This window comes from Capricornis sumatraensis, chromosome 5, assembly GCF_032405125.1.
Source record: "Capricornis sumatraensis isolate serow.1 chromosome 5, serow.2, whole genome shotgun sequence".
NCBI lineage: Eukaryota > Metazoa > Chordata > Mammalia > Artiodactyla > Bovidae > Capricornis > Capricornis sumatraensis.
In genome coordinates, this window is record NC_091073.1 from 93,009,953 (window position 1) to 93,026,711 (window position 16,759).

The window sequence follows — 16,759 nt, forward strand, 5'->3', positions numbered from 1 at the left end:
CTGAGCCACTGAGCACAGCACAAGCTCATGTATGCTGATGCTGGGGCCCATTTCCAAGCTCAGTTAGGCTAAGGCAATTTATTTTCCATCTCCTGTCATGATCACCTTTATCTTTTTGGGTCTGGATCCCCTGTGTTACAGCACCTGAGCCTGAGTTCACTGGCTGGAACCAATCCATTGTCAGTCAAATCCAAAGAGCTGCCTTGTGGGTCTAGATGTCCTAACCCTACCAGTACTAGAAAAACACTAAATCCTATTTGTTCCTACATTTCTAGGGCAACTATATTAAAGGTGAAGCAATTTGCGAGTTTTGATTTAGGGAGCTACATAGCAATATGACCAGAGCCGCTGAGGTATGAAGCCTTCATGTCTGCAGGAATAACGGGAGATGCTTAAGGAAGGTATGGAAAATGCCTGATTACCTTCACCTGAACCCTGCGAGTTACCACATAGAGGCTTCAGAGGATGGAGCATTTACCGTGAAAGGCAGAGCATCTGACACAGACCTGGCAGTGCTGGTGGAGAGATTCTCCTGTCATTGTTATCAGGGATACCAGCGGGCTGACTGCAGAGAAATGCAGACGGCTGACGGCTGCTCGGGGCCTTCCTCTTTTTCGGGCTCGCTACTCACACTGTGTCTGCTGGTTTTTACAGGTTATCTAAGAGCAGTCAGTGGTGAGATAATTGAGCTTAAAGGGAATTGTGTGGCCTCTAGACTAGTCACTTAGAGAAGAGATGAAACTTGTGACAATTTTTTTCTTACATGAAATCCATTGAGAGGCACTATAAGTAGACATGTATGTCACTTGATATAAACAGGAAACATTGCATTCTTTGGCTCTAATTTGGCTAAGAAACCAGATCCAGTAGTTAAATCAATGTACCTTTCTTCCTTGGTAGAAGGTTTAAGTTGTTTTTAACCTAGAAATAATATATTTTAGTCTTCATATAAACATTGATAAATAAAAGTATATATCTAAATGTTAAATTATTAATTTCAATGACTGCCCTTCCAGGTAGCAATTTACTTAAGGACATATTACTAAGCAATTATCTGATTTAACAAATGGCGTCACCTTAGGGACCTGGTCACCTGGTCCGCTGAAGAGAATTAAATGCAGAATTCCTGTTCCAGCATTATGCTCAAACTTCTTCAGGCTTCTTCTCCTTGCCTGGGCTCAATGAGTGCAGAACTGCTCAATAAGCAGTTCCTGTTGTGACTTCTCACAAGGGCTCAGGAACTGAGGCAAGGGGAGATGTAACCAACTCCCTGCAAAGACATCTATTCCAATATGGCACCTCTCTCACCCACCACGATTCCCTCCCTCAAAGACTCTGGTCATGTAAATAAAGTGAAAGACTTCAGGATAGTATTTATGCTTGCCTAGGCTGATATTGCTCTAGATGTAGAAACTGGAGACATGTTAATAAAAGTAGGGTTGGTGTCTTTTGCAAGTAAAAATCATTAATAAAAAATATTTTAATGCATGGCATTTAAGGGACCCAGAAATGCAACTAGGAAGGGGTCCTATCAAGAAATACTGGGTATTTTGGTCCCCATATGTGAGTTTATAGCAGTGGGTTTATAATCAGTTTAAATCTAATTTAAATCATTGTTTCATTATCAATCTGGTTATTTGACTCTGGGAAAGCTATTCATATTTCCCCCTTTTATAATCTGAAATTTGGTAATATGATTCTTAATTATTCTGAGGAATAAGTGAGATAACACATCCCATGCGTACTTTATTAATACATGTTGCTAAATCTTCAGTTATCTTCTCTGGATCACCAAAATAATGGAGACACTTAGAATGAAATGAGGTCTTGGGCAATTTCCTCTTCCTGATGTTATGTTCTGTGTATAATCACTTATACATGTATTCCCTTGCTGCTGCTGCTGCTAAGTTGCTTCAGTCATGTCCGACTCTGTGTGACCCCATAGACAGTAGCCCACGAGGCTCCCCTGTCCCTCAGATTCTCCAGGCAAGAACACTGGAGTGGGTTGCCATTTCCTTCTCCAATGCATGAAAGTGAAAAATGAAAGTGAAGTCGCTCAGTCGTGTCCGACTCTTAGCAACCCCGTGGACTGCATCCCACCAGGCTCCTCCATCCATGGGATTTTCCAGGCAAGAGTACTGGAGTGGGGTGCCATTGCCTTCTCCATTCTCTTGAAAGGCACCATTTCAATTGATAGAATTTCCTTCTCCTAGAGACGATCTACATGAAAGGTAAACTCAAGACAGGTATGATGCTATTATAGAAGGCATGAGAGTTGATTCAATCTCCTTTCCCACCTCCTTTATCTTTTTGTGAAATATTTGTAATATAGATTTTACTTTTCAACTCTGGGTCCCTGCTTGTCAGGGGTTACCGACATTGTGAAGGTCTAATTTCTAAATGTACAATACAAATCAAATGAAAATTATAATACCATAGGAGACAGGTAGCATTATGCAGATTAACTTTGAAATATTTTCATTATTTATTTTTAGAAAACACATTACAGAAAATTTGTGAATATAATGGAAATAACCAAAAAATAACCAAAAATCACTATAATATATACTGGTAACTCATGATATATTTCTTGCTAGCTTTTCTTATAAAGACATTTCAAAAACATGGTTCTAAATAATATATAAGAATAATATATGTGTATTCTTGCATCTCATGTTTTTCGCTTAACCATATATTGTAAATATTTTTTTGCTATTTAATATAAGTTAGAATTTAAGTACTTTAAAGCCACATAATTGTTCATCAACTGCATGTGGCAAAATTTAATTAACAACTTTCCTTAACTTTTGAGTTTTAAATATCAAGTTTTACTATTCACCACTTCAGAGAAGTCTTTCCATGTCATCTTCATTCATTTATTCACATATTAATCAATTTGTACATGAATTCCAGTGGTCATGTATGGATATGAGAGTTGGACTGTGAAGAAGGCCGAGTGCTGAAGAATTGATGCATTTGAACTGTAGTGTTGGAGAAGACTCTTGAGAGTCCCTTGGACCGCAAGGAGATCCAACCAGTCCATTCTGAAGGAGATCAGCCCTGGGATTTCTTTGGAAGGAATGATGCTAAAGCTGAAACTCCAGTACTTTGGCCACCTCATGAGAAGAGTTGACTCATTGGGAAAGACTCTGATGCTGGGAGGGATTGGGGGCAGGAGGAGAAGGGGACGACAGAGGATGAGATGGCTGGATGGCATCACCGACTCGATGGATGTGAGTCTGAGTGAACTCCGGGAGTTGGTGATGGACAGGGAGGCCTGGCGTGCTGCGATTCATGGGCTCCCAAAGAGTTGGACACGACTGAGTGACTGAACTGACTCACTGATTTATTAAACCTTACTTCTTATTAGGCGCTATTCTAGGCTTTGAAATATATCCTTGAACAAAACAAAAAGCCTTGCCTTCTTAGAACTCATAGTCTTTCTGGAGGAGGAGACAGTCAACACCTAACCTAGCAATTTGTTTCAGATGTTAGATTTATGGGGAAAAAACAGAAAAAGTGGAATGAGGGAGAGTGGGATTTTCATGTATTGGGCAGCTTTAGCAGACCCTGTTTGAATGATAGAGAGTTGACTGTGGGGATGTTTGGGGGAGGGTATTTCAGCAAATGGGTGAGAGGTGAACATTTGGGAGTGGGCCTGATCTGTTCACAGAAGAATCTAGAGGGCACTGAGGTGGGATACTTCCCTTCACCATCAGCTTCCCTTGTTTATTCTCTGGTCTGTAGCATTTATCACTGAAGACATAGTATAGATTGTATATTTGCTTATTTCTGTCTTCTAAACTAGGAAAATGAAGACTTCGCTTTGTTCACTGCCAGGACACTACTTGGTACAGTGCCTGGTACACAGTAGGTGCCCAATAAGTATTTGAATGAATGAATGACTGATTCAGAAACCTGAACAGTGGAAGTTATACATTTGTTACAGGTTTTCTTTTTTTTTAAACTCTGCACATTTATAGTGAGTTATTGCAAAGTCACTCTCCAACATTATAGTTCTTTTCTTATCAGAGTTCTTTAGCCTCTGAAATCACATAGTTCAACTCCTCTGTGAAGAATTGAGGCCTGAGGAGAATAAATCACTTGGCAAAGTCAAAGAGCTAGTTTGCAAAAGAGCCCTGTCTGGATTCTGAGTTGCCTAGTTTTCTCTTCTTGCAATGGAATTCGAACATTTTCATTCAACTTTTGACCATGAATTTTATATATTTTTATTAATTTGGGCTGTGACTACTGGTTATGTTCAGTCAGTCCCCAGATATTCCAGCTGCAGACTTTCTGTTTAATTTGGCTCACTGTTCCTGGACAAGAAATCCACCTCTAAAGATGCTTAATGACCGCAGTTTCTTGGGACTGTCCTAACTTTCCTTTATGGAAACAGCAAGGTGCTCAGGTTCACTAATCTTCAGTGTTCTCTTTCATAAAAGGGAGGTCATTTTGGTATCTTTTTTCCTTGTATACAGTTTAATCGTATCAAGCAGATAAAACACTTAGCATGAAATCTGGCACATAGAAGTTCCCAACCAAATGTTAGCTATTATCATCTAGCACTATCAATATTGATCCTCATAAAAACTGCAATAGGCAATCCTATCTCTATTTTGAGGTAGATAAAAGTCTGTATGACTCAGAGTAATGAAGTGACAATATCATAAAGAAATACCCAGGCTTAGAAATTTTTCTTTTGAACTTAAACTAGTTATGTTTTCATTAGGTCTATTTACATATGCTGGATATTAATCCCTTATCAATCATATCATTTGCAAATATTTTCTCCTATTCTATATGTTATATTTACATTTTGTCAACGGTTTTCTTTCTTTCTTTTTTTTTATTGGGCTCCAATTTGTTTAATTTTGCTTATATATTTATTTATTTTTTGACTTAGGAGACAGATCCAAAATAGTATTGCTACAATCTTTTATGTCAAAGTATGTTCTGCCTATTTTCTCTTCTAATTTTATGGTTTTAGGTCTTACATTTAGGTCTTTAATCCATTTTGAGTTTATTTTTGTATATGGTGTGAGGAAATGTTCTAACCTCATTGTTTTACATGTAGCTGTCCCATTTTTCCAGCACCATTTATTAAAGAGACTATTTTCCATTCTATATTCTTTCCTCCTTTGTCATAGATTAATTAACCATTAGTATGTGTGTGTGTATGTGTGTGTGTGTGTGTGTTTCTAGGTTCTCTATTCTATATTTGTACCAGTACCATGCTGTTTCTGATCTCAGATGGCCTTGGGCTGCAACAGCTTGAGGCTGGGCTTGGGTTCCCAGGCAGAGATTGAGGCTGAGTCATGATGGTGAGACTACCAGATTCCAGCCACTAGGCCAGTGGTCAATGACAATGGTCCTGGCATTTTGGCTTTGCAGAAAAGAATTTCCACACAGACAGAAAGTAATGAAGCAAGTAAAGTGTTTATTTATTAGGAGGAAAAAAGGGTACAGTATGTGTGGATAGACACACGGATGGACTCAGAGACAGAATTGTTGAGTCACACCCTGCGGTGTTGTGAATAACTTTTATGAAGCCTTTTTCAGGGAATGAATCTCCAATCACTTTACACTGGGGAAGGCCATCTACCTCCTGGCTCATTTTGTTACTGAAGCTTTGTAGCATAGCTTGAAGTCTGCGAGCCTGATAACTGCAGCTTTGTTCTTTTCTCCCAAGATTGCTTTGGCAATTCAAGGTCAGTTGTGCTTCCATGTGAATTTTAGGATTATATGTGAAAAATATCATAGGTATTTTGACAGAAATCACTTTAAATCTGTATATTGCTTTTGGGTAATATGGCCATTTATACAACGATAATTCTTTCAACCCAAGAGCATGGGATATTTTGCCACTTCTTGGTGTCCTCCTCAATTTCCTCCATGTTTCATAGTTTTCAGAATACATATCTTTCATCTCTTTGGTAACTTTATTCCAAATCAATTCACATCTTTTTGATGTGATTTTTAATAGGATTGTTTTATCTTTTTTACTTTCTATTTCTTATTGCACCAAATTTCTTCTTACTAATTTATAGACAAATATAACCTGCAAGTAGACTGATTCTGATATCACATAGTCAGTGTTCTTTTATTTATTTGAGAAAAAACTGTTAAATTAACTATAAGCAATACACCCTTAGCTCTCAAACTCAAACATCTAAATATCATTTACCCATAAAAGAAACTAGGATCTCTTAGGAAACTGTCTGATTCCAGGCCTAAGACAGGGAAAGTACAAAATGTGTCTGAAATATTTTGTTATTCTATAAAGCAAGGGTTCTGCTGGGGGTCACTAGGATTGTATCAAAAGTACTCACTAGACAACTCAAAGAGCCACTGCCAAAGAGGAGAATATTTGAGAATCACTAAAGAAATAACTGCAATAGATTGAAACACATCCAATATATTTAAATCCATGAGGTCAAAATGATACTAAAGAAACTTCTTCACTGACCACCTGTGAAGAATGTTAAGAAAACAACTCATACTCTTTTTAGAAAATTTCCCAGAAACTATCACATGATGCATCAGCTTATATCTTTGAACAGAATTCGGTCACCCGACCCCCAGTTAGCTTTAAGGAAGGCTGTTAAATGTGATCTGTATTTCTGGCATCCATTAGATTAGATTAAAATCTATCACTACTAAAAGGGAACAAGAGAGTGGGGAATAATAAGCAGTCTCTGAATTACTATGTCCTACATGATAGACACTTTCTTTTCATTTCCTTTTTCTCCCTCTACTCACTGAAACTCCCTAAGTCAGAGTGAATTCATCATTGTATTCCTAGGTCGAGCTCAGAGCAGTCACTCAGGAGACACTTGAAAAATATGTGTTAGAACAAAGGGCAGTAATTCAGTTATTTTAGTCAAAGATGTATGTTAAAATCATTAAGGGAGATAGAAAATCCACACAAGGTGCATACCTGGAAGTGACAGTTGGGAAAGGGCAGTCCTAAACTGTGTAGTGCTTTGTGCTAGACAAGTGTCTGTCATTAAAAGAGTCATAAGAGTTTTTCAGATGCTATCAGCATGATATTTACCTCACAATATTATATTTTGCTCCATAAGAGAATTAAGAAAGACATTCCCTTAGTGGAGACTAAACATCCTCCAAGAAGAAAATAATTTGTGATATTAATGAAGATCAACATCAGGGGTTATTTCTAGTTACTCTAAAAATAAAGCAAGGATGTTCTTTATGAGTAACAGCGCAGGACTCAATTCTGTGTTCCTGAAAGACCAAGCATCCCCCACAGTCCATTATATCTTTTCATATACACTCGAGATCTGCATCTGAAATTACTTAGTTGGTTTCAACTTATTGAAAACTGAGTTTCCCAATAGCTTTGTCACTGTTAGGCCTGATTGTGGAAATCTAGGGAGAGATGAAGAAAAGGAGTAATCACTGGTGACTAGGTGAGGGTGGACTTAATTGTCCTGACTGGGTGGATTCCTTCTGTTACCTTGTTTAATAACTGATCACAAGTAAATAATAATAAATTTAAACATTGAAATCAAACGCCGTATTTGAACTTCTCGATTCTTTCCTTTCATTGACTTTTGACCCACACAATTTAACAGACACTTGGCAGGTCCCCCAAAGTTCCTATTATAGTCTGTGTGCATCCCCTCCCCCAGATTCGGTGGCTTTTCTTCCTCCTTGCTCCCAGATATTCAGTATGATTTTGCTTCCTGAAGCCCTTAATTGGATCTGCAGTGTGATCAGGCTAATGCTGCCTTCTGTAGGACGTTACATGAAACTACATCCTTTCTTGGTTTTGTCCCCTTTCTTCTGTGGCTTTCTTTCTCTGAGAGTTTTTATCTGAAAAAGCTTTCCTAATAAATCACTTGCACATGAAACCTCCTCTTAGGGTCTGCTACTGGGGAACTTAAACTAAGTCTCATTTATTCTCCAAATATTTAGAAACAAACATAAAGAAAAGCAGCTTGCTTTACATGGAAACAATACCATGAACAACTCAGAACATGAACTGGAAAAATATATTTGGAATACATGACAAAATAATAATTCTAGTGATATATAAAGAGTTCTGAATCAAATCAATTCAAAACAACTCAAACCTAACACGGGAAAAGGACATGGACCAAAAATTATGACAAAAAATGATGCATGACCCAATTTCTCAAAATAAAATAATTATTAAATAATGAGATATTATTTTTATATTACTTGGATTGGCAAAGACTTGAAAAATATAATAATACAGTGTTAGTTTGGGTCTGGGGAATAAGCACCAATTTTTGGAGGAAGTATTAATTGGTACAATCTCTTTAGGAATTAACTTTATATATTGTATACTGTAAAATGAACAAGAATTGCCTTTTTAACTCTGCTTTTTCTCATTTTTCTCTTTAAATCTTATAGTAGCATTTGCTACAGGCTGAATGTTTGAACTCCCTCAGTCTTCATATGCTGAACTCCTGATGCCTGTTGGGATGATATTAAGATGTTGGGCCTTCAGGAGATGTTTAGATCATGAAGAATGGGTGCCTTAATCCAGGAGGCCTGAAGAGCTTGCAAGCCTCCTTCCACCATGTGAAGACACAGTGAGAAGTCTGCAACCTGGAAAAAGACCCTCACCTAAGCATGCTGGCACCTTGATCTGAGGCCTTGCAGCCTGCAGAACTGTGAGGAAAAATTTGTGTTGTTCATGAGCTACCCAGTCTGTGGTATTTTCTTATAGCAGCTCAGACAGACTAATTCAGCATTTATCACTTTGAAATTATTTGTTTGGTTGGTTTTTGCTTATTATCTGATTCCTTCACTAGAATGTAAACCACATAAAAATAGAATCTGAGGACTTCCCTAGCAGGCAGGTAGTTAAGATTCCACCCTTGCAATGGATACATGTATATGTATGGCTGAGTCGCTTTGCTATGCACCTATTCACCTGAAATGATTACAACACTGCTTGTTATCAGCTATTCCCTAAAAAAAAAACAAAAAAACAAAAAAACTTCATGCTCCCAGTGCAGGGGAACAGGGTGGTATGATCCCTACTCAGGAAACTAAGATGCTGCATGAAAAAAAAAAAAAAAAGTCTAGTCTACATTGGTATACTCCACTTCTGCTCTTGACATGCACCATTTGAAATAGTTCAATCAATAAATCAAGTAGGCAACACTTACGGTGTGGTTTGAGATGCCTTAGTCACTCCTTGATAGCCCTCTTTAAAGTCTGAAGTTCTTCCTTAGGCAATAAATGAAGACCCTGAGGGAGCCTGTTAAACTATTACTTCACGAAAATCGAAACAGAAGCAAATTAGCTAAGGAACTGGAGCAAGGGAGAAGTAAATAATTGAAACTGAGGGTGTGAGCCAGGTAAGGTCAGAATCATGCAGTATGTTTTAACTAATTGCAAACAAGTAGATGTAGACATCGGAGGGAAGTTGGGGAGCCTCACTTGGGTTGTAGAGATTATAGAACCCAAATAAGACAAGAGACATCTCAAGACAGTTCAGAGGAGAAACCAGAATCTAAACCTAAGCAGATGGAGGACTACGGTGCCCATCAGAATGCTCTCAACAGGGAAATAAAGGCAAGGCACCGAGGAAAACTGAAGGTATCAGGACTGTTTAAGCAGAAAGAAGTAGTGAAGTCGCTCAGTCGTGTCCGACTCTTTGCGACCCCTTGGACTGTAGCCTACCAGGCTTCTCCGTCCATGGGATTCTCCAGGCAAGAATACTGGAGTGGATTGCCATTTCCTTCTCCAGGGGATCTTCCCGACCCAGGGATCGAACCCAGGTCTCCCGCATTGGAGGCAGACGCGTTAACCTCTGAGGGTTAGAGCAAAAGTCTAGAGAGACCAGCAAAGCTGAGAGTAGAATACATGGCAGTGTTTCTGGGTGAAGTGGGAGACATTTAAAGTATCAGTCATTTTGGTAAAAATATGTGAAGAAAATGATAGAAACTCCTCAATTTTGCCACTCGTGGGACTATGGAAGGGTTTAACGTGTGGTGTGTCCCTCCGTGTATGACCCTCTGTCCAGCTGCTGCCAGGGCTACACGTGACTGCAGACCGACGCTCCAGGAGACAAGAGAGCTCCGGACCCAGCTGGGGTGCAGCCAAACCTCTGCTTTGGGACTTTGCTTCCAGTCATACTTCCCTGGGCACTGGAGTTTTCTTCCTCGGATTTAAAAATTTTATTCTAAAGCTTTAAAAATTCTAGTCAGACTGTTGATGAAATAGATCTCTTAAACTGAAGAACCCACTGGGCCTCCTTGAAACTGGCTGATTTTCTTCTGACCTGCTGCATTAAGGCACTCCAGGAAAATAGAAACAGTTGTCAATGAAATAGAAACAGTTCTGAAATCTGAATCCCAGGGATTCAATGGAAATTTGCTCAGCCTGAGGTATAAAGAAGTGGAATGGCATCTGTAAAATAGGGACAATACTTGTGCCTCCTTCATAGGGTTGATATTAGTATTAAATGTGTTGACACATGTAGCATGTCTGAGAGAGAAGGAAGGAAGAGAGGTGGGGAAGAAAAAGAAAAGCTAAAATATTAGCACTCATCAACTTGTCTCAGGACTGGGGCTGAAGTTAGGCTCAAACTAGTTCACTTTGTTCAGTTTCTGTATCATGCTTTAAACTCCAAAGGTATTTAGGCTTGAACTTGCCCATTCTACATGACAGTTTTCTGAGAAAGTTATACAACAAGTTTCAATAACTAACTTAATCACTGTTGGCGAAGTTAGAAGATCACATACATTAACCAGGAGGTGAAAGGCCTCCACAAATAATTCAGCTTACTTCTGCTTTAGGTAAAGTGTTGGTCTCTTAGTTTAAATGATGTATTCTAACTTTTAGGTTGCAGTATGTGGAAAGTTAGTAAATAATACAATACTTCTATTTTCCTGGTGAAGTCTAAGTAAACTAAGTTCAAACATAAGACACAACTGCTGTGCTAACACTTCTAATCATTTGAAGCTAAAGCACATGCACAAAAAGAGTTGAGTGAAAAAAATTAATAGAAGAAGTAACCATTCTGCAAATGTTATCTAAACCAAAACTAAGCGATAGTTTAGGGGCAAGAGAACTGCACTGGAGTCTAACTAAATGCATACCTTTGAAGATATTTAGACTGAATTTTAATTCCTTTCTTTCAAGTGAGGCTAATTCTAATAGCCATATGCTGTTTAATTATACAAACAGAAAGATGTCCATCATCTACCTACAGTACTAGATAATTAAAATATTTGGGCCTACTCTCAAGAATATGTCCTGTGTTTGTTTCATAGTTTCATCTCTATGATAGTGGCTCATATAATAGAGAGGCTTGTGCACAACTTGAGCATCAGAATTAGCTAGAACTGAGTTTTCTAGCTTTGGGATGGTGGTCATCTTTTAATTTTTTTCTAATGCTTATTTCTTCATTTGGAAAATGAGAATTATTCTTACTCCAGGGTGTTACTGAGTGATATAAATCCCATAATTTATTTTCACAGAAAACTCTTAGGTGATTTCAGATCAGTTGTTGATTGTCTGATTTTAAGGATTTGGTTGAAATTGTTTTCCTGTAAACACTGTCTCTTAATGACATTTTAATGAAAGTCTTGCTGTACTCATGTTAGCATTTAAAATATAATAAATATCGCACTAGTTAAGGCAGTTTAGGCCTTCCATAAACATTACTTATTATCTTGGATTTTCTCAATTATAAGAATTGTGTGTTAAAAATTAAAAGTAGATAAGCCATACGCAACTGAATAAAAGATTTTTTTGTCCAGACCATAAATATGCATTAAGTAGCTAAAATATTAATTAAATACCACCTTGGGAGATTCATTACCTCATAATTATGTTGACAAGTGAGCATGTGTCTTTAAAATTTTAACTCTTTGACATTGTCTTGTGATCTGTCTAATCTGGCTTACTTTTTTTTTAAGCAAAAAAAAAAAAAAAATTAGTCTTATAAAGATTTTGTCCTCATCCCTCAAACTCATACTTGGTTTATCCCCTGATCTTATACTAGGTTCAGACTCTTCAAAAATTCTGAAGTGGAACAGCCTACAATTTTCTTCATGTATGTTCTTGGGTATTTCCATAGCTGATTTCTTTAGCCTCTCAGAGGTCCTGCTCTTCTGTGCTTTCTCCTCGTTGGTGAATTTCAAGGACACTCCCATCCTGTCATAAACTGACCAGATTCTTAGTCTCCTATCGCACTTGCTCTGAGTTCCTGTTTCTCTGGTCTCAGGTGAAAATTAGAGGGCACTCCTGTTCACCTCTGTTCTTGGTGGAGACAGACAGCAGCTCCTGCTGTGCTCATCTACAAGGGTAAATGAGGTCAGGTTTTTACAGAGAAGCAGAGAGGGGCAGAGATGACAAGGATTGTTCATATACCTTTATAACAGCACCAGAATGTCAATGTTTTAGTTAATTTTTCTTTTTGATAGCATTAGTTGCCTATTTTGATACATATATGTGATGTGCTAGGTATATTGTTTAATTTCAGCAATAATAATGGTTACTAATGATGACTCTTATTGTGTAGATGTAATAAACCTGCCAATAGACAAAGTAAGTTAGATGCCAAGAAATACTCTTCTTAAATACTGCTTCTTTGATTTTTGATAACTGCTCTTTCTCCTCTCTAGTGAAAGAGAAACAGAACCAGCCTGTTTAGCCAAACTAAGATATAATGACTTAACATTGTAAAACTATCTGGGTTCTATATTAATAATTTGTTTTGCTAATATTTGTTTTAAATGTCACTTATATGCCACTTGCTTATTTCATTAATCCAATGGAAAAGACTAAAAAGAAATCACATTTGACAGTTCAGAAAAATGTTTCAGTCAGGCTGAGAGAAGACAGTTTTAAGTCTGAGCTAGAATATGTTGTTTTCTAAGTGGACTTTTCCACAGGACACATAGAGGCAGCCAAGGTAATGCAACATACAACACATACTAGGGCTTGAGTCAGTCTGATCTGCAAATAGAGTCGTGACCCATGGCGATCTCATGTAGGTAGGCTCCTCTTCAGGGAGGATGTTGTTGTTTAGTCACTAAGTCATGTACAACTCCTTGCGACCTCAGGGACTGTAGCCCACCAGGCTCCTCTATCCCTTTAATTCTCCAGGCAAGAATACTGGAGTGGGTTGCCATTTCCTCCTCCATGGGATCTTCCTGACCCGGGGATTGAGCTCAGATCTCTTACTTGGCCGGTGGGTTCTTTAACACTGGGCAAACTCAGGGGGAATGTTGCAGTGATAAAGGCTGTCCCTCAGGCACAGCGCCACCGTCATATCTGGCTTCACTGCAGTATGGCTACCAAGTATTTCATTTCCAACAGAACAATTTCTTAATGGCTCATATATTTAGATTTTTAAAAAAGTCTTATTTTGGTATTTCCTAGGAAGCTTTAATGCCAGCAGGTCTATGAATCATTACATGGTCTTGGGTTTCTATCCTTTCTTTGTGCTTAGCTTTCATACAGAGGAGGGTGTAGGATAATAAAGGGGATAATTTATTAATTTTTATTCCTAATTTCTTGTTAATTTATTAACAATAAGAACATTACATTTATTTGGTATTTACAATGTGTCTGGTGTAATGGCAGAAAAAGAACTTTCTTTTATCCTCTTAAGTTCTATAGCTGAGGCCTGTGAATTGAACTGGCCAAAGACAGATTAACAGGAGAAAAACACACAAACTTTATTGGATATTTTTACCCACACATGTAAGTTTTTATAGGAAAAAGGGTGACCCAAAGGAACAGTGAGGATCAAGAGTTTACAGATCTTTTTAACAGAGAATGATAAATTGTGAAGAAGTGACAAGACAAAAGGAAAGAGGGTTAAGATTTGAGGGAGAGTAAATTGTGGCTAGGAAATATCTGAGGGAAACTACTGGGGGATAAGGGTCACTTTCATAAGTTTGTTTGTGCACATTCATTTTAGCATCAGCTACCCGTCTCTGTTGATGTTTCCCTCTTCCTGGTACAGAGTACACCTTTCACAAGGGAAATCTTCAGACATCAAGGGAGAGGTCAGAATATTGTCTGCATTCGCTGTTGCTCAAGGGGGAGGTCAGTAAAATTGTCTGCATTTGCTGTTGCTCAGGGGAGAGGTCAGAAAGATTGCATTTGCTGTTGCTCAATCACCTTCATCTCAAAATAGTCACAATAATATGGGAAAGGGGCACATTTAGGGTGGCATGTTTGGAACCTCTTCACAGGCTTTGTGCTAAGCAATCTGTATTTTATCTCATTAAAATTTCACAGCAGACATGTGAGAGTGTTGCCATTAATAGTCATATTTTTTAATTGAAAAGAAAAAAGAAAAATAACAGAGCAGTTTGGGCAAGGCCATATTGCTCCCAAGTTGAGAAGCCAGATTCCAGTCCTGCTTGTCCTCATGTAGAAAACAAAGTTGCCTAGTCCAGTAGTTCAGTCATTTACAGACATGAAAGAGCCCTGAGATAGCTCAGAATTTTGCTGTGGTTGCTGAAGAGATTAAAGAGAATTAATAACTTACCCAAGACCACATAATTAGAAAACAGCTGCACCGAGGATGCATATCCAGGTGTGTCAGGCTGAAAACTTTGAAGAATCAAAGTGGTTTGACCCATTCCACAGTAAAAAAATACATTTTACACTGTGACCCATTGCATGCATGTATAATATATATAGAACAGGTTTGTAAATTCATACTCATGCTTACTATATGGGAGTATAGTACCTTCTGTATTTCCTATTCTGTCCCATTTTAATCTATCTTTTTCTATTTCACTGTATTATTGTCTATTTCACTTGTTTTCTTTAAAAAGCTTATTCCAACCAATTAAATCAATCCTGTGGTCCACTAATAATTTGTGACCTACAATTTGGGGGAAAATGCTGCAGATAAGCCTACTCAACATCACTTTCTTAGATAATCATGTTCACAGTTACCCTGCATTTGTGCCTAAAATGCACAGAATACTTAGGTGATTTAGTTTCTGCTCTGAAATATTAGTTTCTGTGTGTAGATTTTGACCAGTGACAATCTCAGTGCAGAGATTAGCTGTGCTGTCTTGTGGAAGCACAGACTGAGCTCTCCTATTTCCTTCAACTGGTGCCCTGTGATCTTTGTTGAGGCAAAGACCCAGTCTTACAGTCATCAGGCAATGCAGTCTCAGAATCTATAGATGGAGAGAAAAAGGAAATTGTTAATGCAGCTTGTACTGAATTCCTACATTTGAAGTGAATTTTTCTAGGTATAACTCTTCCCTTTTCACTGACTATATTCTTTTTAATTTTTACTTTACAATATTGTATTTGTTTTGCCATACATCAACATGAATCCGCCATGGGTGTACATGTGTTCCCAATCCTGGAGCTGATTATACAGAGTGAAGTAAGCCAGAAAGAAAAACACCAATACAGTATACTAACGCATATATATGGAATTTAGAAAGATGGTAACAATAACCTTTTTACTGACTATATTCTTTAAATGAGGCTTAGATTACTGTTATTACCACCCCCCCCCCAATTCTCTGTACTGTCTAGCTATGCCAGTAGCCATGATAAACATTTCTTTATTGCTCTTGGACTGTGCTTACTGCTATACCTGTTTGTTCACTCTTTGCAACCCCATGGACTTTTGCCCTCTAGGCTCCTTGTCCATGGGGATTCTCCAGGCAATAATACTGGAGGGGGTTGCCATGCTTTCCTCCAAGGGATCTTCCCAACCCAGGGGTCGAACCCAGGTCCCCTGCATTACAGGCAGATTCTTTACTGTTTGAGCCACCTGGAAAGCCCCTAATTCTTGGACTAGAAATTCATAATTCCTAACTTTTTCTAGAGATATCCTTAATCTAACTACATATATTGGCTTTTGTGGGCTCCTGTAAGTCAAAAACAATTCTCTCCATATTTGTTACAGCTATCTTTCTTATAGTTTGGGGCCAAATGCAGTTAACTACAATAAGCAAGATTTAATAATATAGGTAAGAGAGGGGAAATAACACTACACTTCAGATATACAGAGCTTCTAGTGAAGAATACTTCAAAGGTATTGTCATTGCAGCATCCCTGGGAGTTAGGCTAATCTAGGTGTTACCAATATATTTTTATTTAAGGAGTTTAGTAATACCTAAAGGTTGAATCATTTGAGCTATCCAATCACTGGATAATATAGCTAAGTGAAAGTGTGAAAGTGTTAGGTGTGTCTAACACTTTTGGGACTCCACGGACTGTAGCCCACCAGATTCCCCCGTCCATGGGGTTTTTTAGGCAAGAATACTGGAGTGGGTTGCCATATCCTTCTCCAGGGGATCTTCCCAACCCAGGGATCAAACCTGGGTCCCCTGCATTGCAGGCAGAATCTTTACCATCTGAGCCTGGAAATAAATGCTCAACCCTTTTCTAAATGTAGATTCTTTAATCCCCAAACTCACCAGCCTTCAGGTCCCATTGGTGAATGGAAGACTCAGTTAAGACAGAAAGAAAAAAATTAAAAGTGAATGTAAGTAGAGAGAAAAAATGTTTCCTTGTAAAGGAAAACACCAGTAAATGTTTCCACTGCTGCTGTGTGGATTATATCACATCATTAGGTAGAATGGTGGCAATTCAAGAGAATTCTAAGGGAATAAGATTAGTTAAAGTCCATGCTAGGGAATTTCCTGGCAGTCCAGTGGTTACAACTTGGCCTTTTCATTGCTTAGCCCTGGGGTTTGATCCCTGGTAGGGGAACTAGTTCCTGCAAGCTCTGAGATGTGGCCAAAAGAAAAAGAAA

General features: G+C 38.2%; 1 protein-coding gene across 1 annotated transcript in view; it reads left to right on the forward strand.

The window, feature by feature from the left end:
- Positions 1 to 410: 410 nt before the first annotated feature.
- LOC138079728 (hyaluronidase PH-20-like) overlaps positions 411 to 16,759 on the forward strand; it is a 45,983-nt gene continuing 29,634 nt past the window's right edge. Inside the window, exon 1 of the mRNA XM_068972420.1 lies at positions 411 to 675. Coding sequence (XP_068828521.1) covers positions 411 to 675 — 265 coding nt within the window. The remainder of the gene's footprint in view (positions 676 to 16,759) is intronic.